The sequence below is a fragment of the Lottia gigantea genome, assembly GCF_000327385.1.
Source record: "Lottia gigantea unplaced genomic scaffold LOTGIsca_37, whole genome shotgun sequence".
Classification (NCBI taxonomy): domain Eukaryota; kingdom Metazoa; phylum Mollusca; class Gastropoda; family Lottiidae; genus Lottia; species Lottia gigantea.
In genome coordinates, this window is record NW_008709259.1 from 95,529 (window position 1) to 109,399 (window position 13,871).

A 13,871-nucleotide genomic window follows, 5' to 3' on the forward strand; every position below is an offset into this window, starting at 1 on the left:
TCTAAATAGATCCCTTTTTATGGACAAAAACAGGAATTGAAGTATTTAATGTATTGTAACTTAAATATAGGTTTTAGAGCCCATGGAATACTAAAAACTTCTATTTTCTCCATTCCGATTTACCATCAAAGGTCTTTGGTTGCTATGTCAAAAAACTGTTACTAAATAGAATCAATTTGGTCAAAAAAAACAAACCACAGACACCTAAAGGGAATTTAGAATGATTAGTAGATAAGGACAGCAATTTGCAAGTTTTCCTTAAATCCTGTTGGTTGATAATGAATGGTTACTTATGTCTTTAAAATAATTATTTTTTTTTTATTGATTACAATTTAAGATTTATTCCAAGTCGGTGTTTGTAAATATAGTTTAAAAATGTATATTTTTTTTAATCCCATTTAGTCTTTTATGAACCAAACTTTTACATTAATTGTTTTTATTTTGTATATATTTATTTTGCTTGTTTTTGTTGTTAATCTGCTTGTGTTTGATTTATGCTGCAGAATAGCAATATTCTAATGTTGCCACATAAACTATAAAACTTGCACAGATTTTGGTCATATTAATTTATATAAACCTTTAACTTTCAAATTAAGGCTTCAATCAAAGTGGTAAAGCGTTGTATTTGCACATTAAATTGACCCCGTGCCATCCAATTATTTCATTTGATTGACCAAAATTAAAATTTATCACATAGATCTGAGAATCAAATTCAACCAAAGCTAGAAATATATGTCAACTTTCAATGGCGTAGTATCCATAACCTTAGGGAACTGATGTCATTGGCAAGATGGATTTGAAGTCGGCAAATGGAACATTTAAAATTGCTACTGCATGAAATTCGAATCAAAATTTAACTTAATTAGCCCAAAACACAATTGAAATTTGGTGTGATTATTTGCTAATCCTATCATATTTTCAAATTGTTGGTGAAAACTAATTTGCTTTAGAAATGGGCGACAACAGCTTTATGGAAGCCAAGATTTTTCAAAGGGTATTGACATCAACAATTCTTCTTCTTATGAAAATCCATGATGTTAGCTATACCTCTTTTTAAAGGTATTTTATCATAATGCTCCTGTAAATATTAATTACTGCTAGATGATGCAGTTAAGTTAAGTTAAATTTTTAATAACAAAAGATCATTCTCTGGCATAAAACAAATGGAACAGTTTTGTGTAATATTATTTTAGATAATAAAGCATGTTTCACACTGCTGGGGACGGGACAAATATAAGATTAAAGTCGTAGGTCTGGGCGATATTGGTTAATATCTCCATATCTATTATTAATATATCCCAATATGGGTGGGTATATATTGCTATATTTCTATAGTATGGTTTTTATTAGTGTTTGAAACAAAATGTTAATTTCTTTCATCAAACAAAACATCTGTTCAAAATATTGAGTTACTTATTAAAATTGTGCAAATGATTTTATTGAGACAAAATTCGGCTGTATATCGTGATAATTATCATATATCAATATTTCAGTATTTCTAAATGAGGCAATATTATTAATCATATAAATTTCTATACCCATATATCGCCCAGCCCTAGGTTGAAGGTAGTGTTTTTCAAATGCTTTTATCACTTGTAGACTAAGGGAATCATGCTTATCATGATATAGAAGGAGGGTTGGTGGGTGTGTGTTTGTTTGTTTGTTTATATATAAGATTGTTGTTGAGAACACTAATCCCTCCACATGCAGCTACATTAAATATTATTCTACACACAATGTTATTGTTGTTGTCCATATTATACCAGCTATGCATGAGGCATATTTTAACATATATTGTAACTCACTCACTAGGGTTTTATTGAATGTTTAAATGGACAATGTTATATCTTTTAATCATTAGGCCTTTTGAATTATTTTAAAAATGAACGTCTGTATATGGGCCCATATCCAATCCAAAATGCTCACCTGTTGTAGTTGTTATTTTTGTACTTTTACAATTCATATAAGCCAATATAGCTCAGCTAATCTTTTGCTATGACCTTGAGCATGCCTCATGACGATGTATTGTGCTAGTCACTTAGTTCCTAGTGGAATAGTGATTTATGCAAAGCCAAGCAAGACAAATTGGTCAATTCAAAATTAGAGCAAGCAGTGTTTGTGGCCAGATTGAACCATATATTGTCTGTTTTAGACTTTCATTAAAACACCCTATTTAGGATTTTTACTGTGTATATACAATAATTTGCTGTTGTCTTTTAGTTAGTAGACAAGAAAATATGTTCAGTCTCAAGGGTAAAATTTGATGTCTACAAAATTTATTCCAAATTCTTAAAGTTCTGTTTTTAGTATTCCAAAACAGGGGCAATAATTACCCACATCCAGGATACAATGCTTTTACAAGCTTTGAAGAATTAAAAAATAACCTACTTTTATGGTTTACATAGTGTTTTTGAGAGCAAAGTTTGTTACAATGTCATGATCGGGATAAGACAGTCTAAATTTCATTATTCGTTGTCATAGAACTTTGAGGCCATAACTGACTTTTTCTTGAAATTTACTTTCCAAAGAAAAAGGCAAACCCTCAGACCAGTAAGGTTATATCTACAAATAAAGGCCCTTTGTTGTCAATGAATAGATGTACATACATGTACGACCTTTTAATATATTCATAATATTTGTAATCTTTAAAAGGTAGAGGGTTCAAAATGAGTGTACACATGCGCATTAAATGCATCTAACTCTATATTGAAAAAAAAATCGATTTGTGGCCAAAACTACCACTTATGACCTTATTGTTCTATTACATCGAATTGTAGAAATATAGTTTAGTTTGACAAAAAAAAAACTAATTCAGTTGATCGGAGGTCTGAAAAGTTTAATTTTATAGGGGTTTTTTCTGTGTAATTATTTTTGATGTATATTATAAGTTTAACATGTAAATATTCGGCCTAGTTCACGGGAAAGAATCATTGTTTTTTTTAGGGGAAATCATTTCCAGTCAGTAATCAGCATGTCCACATTTCATTTGCCAACTGTCTCTGCAAATTTCAATTCTTCATGTTTCTATTGTCATCTACAAATTTTTGTCTACGTTTCAAATGCAAATGCCAGATATTAACATCAAATGATAATTTAAAACTGTTAAATAAAACATTTTGTTGATACAATAAATCAGTGAAATGCCCTGTTTTGTTATTTACTGCCAGATATATGCTGATTCAGCCAGGCAGACGAGCGTATTTTTTCGCCCGATCTCGTTGATCAAAAAATCTCCAGTGATTTTTTAAAACGGATCACATCACGAAGGGGCACGCCAAGCGAATTTTTAAAAGCGTATGTCGATCATGTGATCGGTACCAAATTTTGTTTAATGGCTGGAAATCGCCCAATAAAACACGCCGGACATGTGCAGAGGAGCGATTTTTTTTATACGCCCACTTAAAACCTAGAGCGTAGCCCGTATTGACGCACACAATCTTGTACGTCCACAATTACTCGTAAACAATCGGAGGCACAATTCTTGTGGTATTTTGACAAACATGGTGTGAGTGTTTGTAATCTCCGAAGGATAAACCCCAATGAAAATCAGAAAAATCGAAAAAAATAAGTATGAGTTATTTCCCTTGTTCTTAAACAAAAAACGCCTTAAAAGGCAAAATTCTCGATAAATTTTTCATGAAACTAGGTGAAATTCATTATTATCACTCATGGATGAACCCTGTTTAAAAAAATATTATATATGAATTACTGACCTCGTTCTTGAAAACGCATTCAATTATAAGGTCGTAAACACTATACTTCTGGCAACGATCCCCTCCATGCTATTCTTGTTGATTTTGACTAAACTTAGTCAATATTGTTCAATATCACCCCAAATATATATAACTATGTGACTGAAGGTTGGATATTTCATACTGGTGATTGTTACTGTACTGCTGAATATATTTATTCAAAATCAAAATGAAATGTATGGAGCTTTAAGTCCTAGGTTTCTGTACCAATGTGAGATAATGAAGACAGGCAACGCCATGCAGGGTGCCAGGGCAGTGGCTTGTTTGATATATGATAAATCCTGTCGGCAGCGCGGTAATTTTGTCGTAGAAGCATGGACACACGCGAAAGTTTACTCAAGATTCGAGGCGGCGACAAAAGTCGGTGATCAAGACTGTTCGTGTTCATATGTAAAAAACAATGTACGTAGAAGCGTATTGATTGGCCAATTTAAAAACTAAGTTACTTTTGAATATTCATAACCTCAGTCCCTACTACGGTTTACTTATAAAACAAAAAAGTGTTAAATAGTTGAAGAAATAGTCGTTAATTTGTTAACTATTCTGATAATTGGGACATTTCTCTGTTATTTAATTTAGCAATTCCCACTGGTACGATAGATCTACAATGTAATTTACTTTTGAGAATCGAATCTTACAGTTGCTATGTTACTAATTGAAATAAAATAATTATCAACATGCCAGTTGTCAGCCGAGAAATATAAACATACATACAGAGTGTGATCGAAATCGCTGAACTTAAGAGACGTTGATTATGTCTCTCCATAAAATGTGTGCTCAAATGTGTGTACAATCTTCATTACAGGCATTCCATGTCAAAATAGAAATGTGCCATGTCAGCAAGCCATGTCGCGTTATCAAGCCATGTTACCACACCATGTTATCAAGCCATGTTACAACACCATGTCATCAAGCCTTGTTACCAGACCATGTTATCAAGCCATGTTACAGGGCCATGTCTTCAAGTCTTGTTACCAGGCCATACCCCCAATCCTTGCTACCAGGCCATGTTTCCACACTATGCTTCCAGTCCACGTTGATTGTGAACGTTACAATAAATTCTGAAAAAGATGCATTTTCCCCTTTCCGCATAATTCAAGATTGTTTTAAAATAGAAATTACTAGAATATATTATCAACTTATGCTAGGGACAGACGAGTGTATTTTTTCAACCAACCACTTCTATTAAAATCGCCAGCGAATTTTTACGCCCTATCAAATATTTCAGAGTGTATGCCACTTGATTGGTAAATATAATGACGAACGTCACATGATATCAAGTCCGATTGGTTCAAGAAATATCGATCGACCGCGATCATGCGGTAAAATACACTTGTCTGCCCTAGTATTAGACAATAAATCAGATAAAACAAGATATTCAGTACAATTTACATTCTTCGATTGATGAAATTCAAAATGCTCACTCCACATTTCACCATTTAAGCAGATCTACAGTGTTGGCCTGGGTGCCATTTATCTCATTTCATTTCTTCCAAATTTGAAAACGAAAGATGGTTGTACGCTCTCCTGTGCCTAATTCATACCGTGCTCAAATGTTAACGCAAAATTTAACATTTGAATTATAAACTCAAGCTTAGTCTATTTCTATAAAGATTTGATGAATACCCAAAGTTGTGTCTGTATTAATACAGGTAAATAGATATTCACATTAAATATTAACGGTCTTGGTCGGAGATTGTTGTCGCCATCTAGAATCTTGTCAAGGTTATCACCGACTGACACGGGCATACGGGGAGACAAAAGTCTACATTCAGTCGTTTTCTGTTATCTCGATAATAATATACAAATGAAAGGAAAATGAATCTAATTGGATGGTGACGGTCTGGAGGTTATTATCAACTATCAAACTTTGATATTATAAATCCTGTCGGGGACGGGATGATCTTGTATTGGAAGTACGGGCACACGCGAGATTTTAATCAAGACTCTAATCGACGACAAACTTCCCCGACCAATACCGCTTGTGTACCCGCACCTTATGTGCTTGCATACAAAGTCACATTTTTTCAGAACGAATGAAGTTAATGAAGTATATAGTTATTCAAGTGATAGTTAATCTTCCAAGATGAGCGGGAATATACTGAGTCACTGATTCGCAAGTCATTTTGAATAAATAATTATTAGAGGAGGCGTAAAAATTGTTGATTTTTTTTTATTCTTCACAGGATTATCTAAATGTATAAATACTATTGGTATCCCCGAGGCATGTATCTCGTTCACTGGTCAGAAATTGGTCTGCATTCCCTTTTGTAATTAGCTTATTACAAGTTAATTAGGGACTCCTGAGATATAGATTGTATCTTAGCACGGGGAACCGTGTCCGTCCATATATATTGGGACACACATTGTTTTCTTATGAAATAATAATCTAGAAAAGGCAGGCCCGTAGCTACAAGGTGGACGGGATTCTGCCGGCCAAACAATATCATCACTGCAACTAAACTATTTTTGAAACAAAATTAAAAATGAATACTATAAATACAAGGGACTGAAATAAAACAGGTCATCATCCGTCCATGCTCTTCTAAAATTACAAACGAACTGTCTGCATTGATGTGCAAAGTATACTCTGACACCCAGAAATCTACTGTCTTCGACGACACAGCGGGGATGGCTGAAACCCAGATGTAAAGCTGGCAAAGTAAACACTTTGATGACTAATTAACAATTATTGTTGTGAACTCGAGATCAATAATTAAATAGAATTATCATTGTGTTTAGAAATAATATACAAATTTCAAATTCCTTCATAGATTCAAAGTCGTAGTCTGTAACAATGGAGTTAAAAATTAAATAAGAAGGTAACTAAGGATGAAGCTAACATCATAACTGATTTCAGACTCTTTTATTGGAATGAATTTTAGTGATTTCATTTTCTTTGACAACCTTCTTTGATTCATGCAGTTACTTAAACTTAAGGTAGTGAGACTGCAATTTCGTTCAATGGATTTGACTCTTTGCGCTTTTTTTTACTATATTTAATATCTATTAGTAACTGGCGTTTACAATTTCTCGGACAGTGTACTTTTCTCATGTAAATTGAACATGGTGATTAATCGTTGATTTTTGCTAGTAACTTTCATGAATTCTTAATGGTATTTGGTATTGCATTATGTTACATTTGTGTTTTGAATTAATCTGTGATTAAAACAATATCGAATTAATATTAAACGAAGAAAATATTTATTTTTAAAAATGTGTTTTGAGGTGATGTTTGTACTCTATATTAGTAATATGACGTTACCTTCTGTATCTCAATCTACCACAACTCAAACTCGACTAGAATGTAATCATTTAGCATTTAGTCAAGGGAATAAATCTTATTTTTATAACAACGTTAATAAAACCTGTATAATTTATCCTACTATAATATATAGGAAAGATTCATTGGTTTCACACCCTGGATTTGAATATTTTGTTGAAGACGGTAAGTTTTGGGCAGCTTTTCATTATTTAGATTCCATAATATAATTTGATTAAAGTAAGACCTACAAGTAATTTTCTGTGTTTTTTCTTGTCTTCCCCTATGATCTGGGGAAAAGCTTTTCTGATCGTGTTCAATTGAAGTCGGACCCATTTGTGTTTTTGATCAAATTTTTGTCTTTATACACATCAATGCTAAACAATGAATATCACAATATTGAATAGAACAGAAAATTACTTCTGTAACTTCTGCGACAGAGAAATTTGGACATACAAATTGCAGGGTATCCGATAGACGAACGGCAACTTTTTTTAGATTTTAATTTAAATCAGGTTTACGCTACGGGTTTTTGAAATATGTCCGGCATTTTTCGAGCCATTGTCATGATTCTCTAATTAAAATTAGATGACAATTTCGTTTTGGTTTTTTGGTTCGATCTTCATTGTAATCTTACAAGATTTATACTAAGGTTTTGACGTTCATTTTAACTAATGACAGTGCGTCTTGTAGACTCCGTGTCTAAATATCGACCATAAATTGTGAGATATCGAAACCCAAAGAAGTGCAATATGACTTCCGAAATTATGATGAATTATGAGTTGACGGGGGTGATGCGACCTTGGTTTAAATCTCGTTAGATCACAAGGGAGACCAAACCAACAACTAGCTAGTTTTCGATACAGTAGGTCCTAATATTTTATATATCATCTAGGTCCTGCTTGTGGACCTCCTCCAGTCCCAAAAGGTCACAAATTATTAGAAGTAATTGGATCTCCTGGTAATTATACAGCAAGATATAAATGTGGTCAATATTACATTCATCGTCAAATAGGCGAAACACGATGTATTGGTAATTCAGATTGGACGGAAACACCATGCCAGGGTAAGTTTAACTTAGATTTGTATTTGCTTAAAGCACTTTGAGTTTGAAAATCCAAACCCAGATTGTAATGGTTAGAATTATATATTATATTTAAAAGCATATCCGAATCATAAAAACCTCAAAAAATCAATGAAGTCTAAGAGCAATCATTGATCATTCCGGATGTGCTATGTATCCAGCGAAAGCAAATTTATTGTTTATCTAGAAAAACACAAAACGAAACTTCTTGATTTGTATTTTCAGATTATTTTTCATTTCTATTTCAGATTTTGCTTCTTGTGAAACGATAAAAGAATGTAACTCATCTTATACAACTGACGGTGAATATATTCATTATCCTGGTATCTTAAACAGTTCTTCAGTTCGTCTGTATTGTCACAACATGAATACCAGCAGTCCTAAAACCTACCTCACTCTCAATGCTACTAATGTATTTGATGTTCCTACTGGAAGGTGCTATGGAGGCCATGGATGCGAAGTGTATCCCTATACCAATCCTGCGCAAGGAAAGACAACTTTCACAAAGGTTGCTATTGATACAGAGGTAAATGAAGTGTGTTAGCCTGAACGATCTTATAAAGATGTACCGCCAAGACCTTCTTATGTTCTATGGTATCGACCTTAAAGAAGAGTCTATAAGGAGCACACAAAACCTGCGGACACCCAGTTGATCACAGATGTTAGCTTTGCAATAGAACCGAACCGATGGATGATGTGGATTTCACGTCTTATCTAAGAAGCTATACTGTATAATAACAACAAGGTACGAAGCCCCGCCATCTTGGATTGACTTAGTTTCGCTGACGGAACGATTGAACTGCCTGCACTATTTGGTACCCCAAAAAGCCTCGTGCGTCCCTTAATTCCAATGTGTTAACATAGTATCATGCTTTTTGGCGTTTTTATTAATAACCGACACAACTTTACCACAAGCTATTTCTGTAAACGGAAGCCAAAAAGTTTTGTTTCAATTTCGGCACCAACTAATTTCCAACACGCTGATTGGCCCATAATTATTAGTATCGCTCCGACAGCGATACTAGGTCAATCCAGGATGGCCGAGGCTTCGTACGTTGTTATTATTATATAGCACTACTTAGATGAGAGTGACTGTGATCCTGAGCCATGCATGTCAATTGTTTATCGATCTACAATAATTGTCTCTGAGCTTGAATGGATTCATAAACTGGGCTATAAAATCGAAGGTCCATTAAGGGCTGTTATTTTCTAGTTCCATAGTTTCTTGGTAGATTCCTTCGCAATTCTTTCATTAATTACATATTTTATTTACAGCCCATCTATCTTGATATTTTTTTCTTCAGCAAATGTCCAGCATGAACCATGATTACACATTTACCATTCAAGATTTTGGAACTCAGAGGCCGTATGGCTGGGTGTTTTGTTGTAGTCTTTCAAATATAGCCATGTGTTTGAGAGGAAGATCAACAATAGATTTAACTAATACAGGACTAATGATCAGTAACTCGGTAAGTATCCATGTACTTCAACGGAGATGCCATCTTTTCAGTGATGACAGTAAGACAGTACGATGTATAAGTCTCAGTAAAGACTGCCTGATTGTACACTGAACCTCATTGTTCGTTTTTATTAGCCAAACTATCACAATACACGAAAATAAGGAGTCAGTTACGATTCGTCTTAGAATGTTCCAAATGCATGTACTGGGCTTTAAGGTCGTTCCTGTTGGTTACTTGCTAGTTCTGTAGGTTTTTTATTGTTATTTTAAGACTGTGTCTTTTTGTAGATTCCGTTGTAATTCCTTCATTCCTACATACATGTATTTTTTTTATAGCCTATCTATTATAAAAATGAAATCTTGACTATTCTTGACTAATTGTGAGGTTTTCCAATGATAACGATTCCTAAGAATGTATCATGAGTTTGTTGTTACGAATGAACTACAATATCGGGAGTTGGTAGCCAAAACTTTGAAGAACTCAAAACATTTTGCCATGAATCCCCGATAGCTCAAGAATTGTAAGAACTAACTACAAATACATGAGAATTTAGTTAAGAATTTCACGAACTAGGAGGGATTCAACTACCACCAAGTCGTGGTATGTGTTGAACAGTAGCAATACTGCGATAAAATGATAATTTTCATATAGACAGGTCCACGAGTTTTGTTTGGAATCAGAAGCATAAAAGTTTGTTTAATACCCCCATTTTACCAAGCATATTTTGGTCCTGATAGTACCTTATCAATGATAGATTATCATTTTGTTTGATCGATTGGCTGCATTTTTAGGAAAAAGTCTGAAACCTGCGAGCACCACCGAGTAAGCTCTACCTTGTAACTTCTTAGGAAGATCTGGTATGATCGTCTTAGTCCCCCGAGGCTCCATTACCGAAAGACAACCGGCTACTTTTTTCCCATCTACTTCTCCAGATCGGGCCGATAGAAAAAAATTTTTTTTTTGTGAAATGAGGGTATAACGATCTTTTTTATCACTTGAATCGTGTTACTATTTACCAACTCGCTGTTGCGTATCACTACCCTTTGGCTTTGCAGGTGCACGGATAAGCAAAATTGTACTTTAATATACAGGATCTTTCCTCTGAAATTCGAACGTTATAATGGTTGATTTTTGAATCTTTGTTGGAAAAAAATAAGTGGCACATGATACGCAATATTTAATATTTTTACAGACATCATGGTCAAAAACCGGACATTTAAGTCATTTTACAGTAAATAGAACTGATTTTGTGGTACAATTAAGAGGTGATGGTAGTTGTGGTGGGGCTAGACCAACTGGTAACTTGATACAATTTGTTAAAGATCAACAATATGGTAAGCATAGTACATTTGATATAAATTAGATGAAGACGGTTGTTCATTAAAGCACGTATCTTCAACACGTTTGAAGGATCAGACTTAGAAACTCGAAAATTGGGCTTCGCGTAGCTCGCAAATCCGAGTTGGAAACTGAGAAATCCGAGCTAAGATTTCGAAACCCAACTTAGTATCTTCATAACCTATTGGCTTGATTCCTTCTCTGGAGTACCAGTTACCATCAGAAAACTGTTAATTGTGTCTACTGAAGTCGAAGTCTGGTCGCTGGATCATGTCAAGTATTGTCTAATGCCCCAATAGCATAGAAAGGTAAACAAAGCAATACTCGCCTGAAAGCTTATTGAAATATCTGGATATCTCGATAGAATTTTAACCTATAGTTGATAGTGGATTGGATAGTGAGATTTTAAACCAACTTGAATATTCCGGTTCTGGTTTAGAAAACTATTCTGCAATTCCTAACAGGAGTTTTTTTCTATTCCGATCCAGATGATATTGCATATTCATGACACAACCACGCGTTAGCTCTGTTTTTAAGTAAGACCTGGCAAAGAGTTCCAACATAAAAGTTTTGGATACTATGACATGGCCATCAACATTAATGTGCTATATTGAATACCCGTGGCAAATTTCATCGTTATACTTAAGTCTGACGGAAGGGTACATGTCTTTTTAGGGGTTCGCTTAAAAAAAGATCTGCGACAAACAAAAAAATATCGTAAGAACCATCACGCAATACTGTCTTAAAATCTGTTGTTTCTGAGATCTGAAGTCGTATTTTAAAACATTGTTTTAAGAACCCACCAATGGTTCACTATATCTAAATACTTTCTTTGTTGTTTTACGGTTTAACACATAGAAATACAACAACGTAGAACGTGACGTAGAAGTAACGTAGAACAATGTAAAACGTAATGCTTTTTCACGTTTATTTTTCAGTTATGCCAGATGATACTATAGATCCACAATGTAGTTTACTTGGTATATAGAAATACCAAACACCTACAAACTAAGTGTGACTTTTGGCATTGATACCCCGCCATAAAACGTATCACTGAATTTTATGGTATATTATGTCACAAATAGATATACATAAGGGACAGGTGTACTATTTGGGGGTGGGGGGTTGATTTGGGTCTTGACTTTAGGTAAATAGTCTTCAGAAGTACTAGAAATGTATGAAAACTGCATAATTCCTTTAAAAATACTTCAAACAAGAAATTTTACTCATTATTTCTGTTTATGTCTTTTCTATAATCACGAGTCGTCAATTTATAATTCAAACGCAGATAATTCTCGCCACACAAGGATTCGAAGAATAAAATTTCGACGGTAAGCTGTAACACTTTTACTGATCGGCTTAGCTAAAAAATTCCCGTTTCTGAAAGCAAAGTATGATTGGTGCAAAACATTGCACAACAGCCATTCAAACAGTGAAACTGTATAACTTTTATTTTATCTGCACAATATAGATTCTCTTGATTCACTTTTTTTTTATTTGCAATAGAAAATGGTTTTGTATTTGATCGTGGTAAAATAAAGTAATGTTGTTGTCCAGCTGAGAGAGTTCAATATTAGCTAAATTTAGCGAACATTTAGTTTATTTCCCTAAATAGAAATGTTAGAACGAATATTCTAACAGTACTCATTTTTATAAATTTGTTTTTTAGACAAAATTTTATTTAATTCATGGAATTGGTCGACCTATGCATCCTCGTCGACAGAAAATCGCGGTTGCCACTAATCTCTGACGATATAATAATATATAATCTATATATTGATTTCTTTTTCAAGGGAGATAACAACAATTAGCATATCGATCTAAAAATCTCAAAGGACTTGTTAATAATACAATAATACAGGACAATTTCCACCTCGGTTTTTTAAAGCCTACAATTTTTGAACAAGAAATTAAAACTTTCGGGTATCTGTAGCATGAATCAGACCTTTCCATTTATATAATATGATAAAAAAGTGAAGTTGGACAGTTTAGAACAATGTTGTTTTTTTAACTCCGTTACTCGGATAGAGAAATACTTTAGCATTTGGACCCCCACTGACACAGTCGCTATCTTTATTGTTTACCTTCTACGCAAGTATCATTAATCATTTTAATACACATCAGTGAGATTATGTCTAACCAAGGATGAAGAAATATTTTCACTTTTCCAAAACATTGATACACTAAACAATATTTCATTTCCTTTTTATACGCCCACATTATAATGTGGTCGTATATTGTCGTCACCCCTGTCCGTCCGTCCGGACGTCCACAATTGGCTTGTGAACGCAATAGAGACAACAGTTTTTATCTGATTTGAATGAAATTTGGTGTGATCATTTATATTAATGAGATCTTTGACAAGATCGAATTTAGCTATGTTCGATGAAAAGTTTTTGAGTTATTGCCCTTGACTTATGAAAAACGCGTCAAAATTTGGTTGTGAACACAATAAAGACTACAGTTTTCATCCAATTTGAATGAAATTTGGTGTGAATATTTATAATGATTAGATCTTGGACAAGTTCGAACATGGCTATCTTTCGATGAACGGCTTTTGAGTTATTGACCTGCCTTATGAAAAACGCGTCAAAATTTGTTTGTGAACACAATAAAGACTACAGTTTTAAATAAAATATCAGAAATTCTGAATAATGTTCTACGGCAGATGTTGCTATTGTTCTAAACTAATGATGTCTTACGTGGAATTGAGTCTTCTTTAAATACACCAGCTAATGCGACATCATTTATAAATATGTCGAGATATTGTGTCCGGGCGGTGGCGAGACACAAGTTAAAATATTCACATGATTTTTTTAAGGGTCGTTTGGAAATCCAATCAATTTATATCAATGGTATTTATGGCTATCAACTAATTTTAAACTTCCTCATAGGTCATTAACAAGTTGATATTACAGCGACAGGTGCGCAATTTTATTTTGGATGAGGGGGGGGGGGGGGGGGGGGGGGTGTAA

At 33.9% G+C, this 13,871-nt stretch overlaps 1 protein-coding gene across 1 annotated transcript; it reads left to right on the top strand.

Annotated features, from left to right (window-relative positions):
• Positions 1-6,968: 6,968 nt before the first annotated feature.
• LOTGIDRAFT_162934 (hypothetical protein) lies at positions 6,969-11,884 on the top strand (the record flags this gene model as incomplete). Its single annotated transcript, XM_009058998.1, has 6 exons — positions 6,969-7,200; positions 7,910-8,080; positions 8,347-8,624; positions 9,403-9,567; positions 10,751-10,892; positions 11,835-11,884. 6 exons carry the CDS (start codon positions 6,969-6,971, stop codon positions 11,882-11,884), a joined length of 1,038 nt encoding a protein of 345 aa, XP_009057246.1.
• Between the last annotated feature and the right edge of the window lie 1,987 nt (positions 11,885-13,871).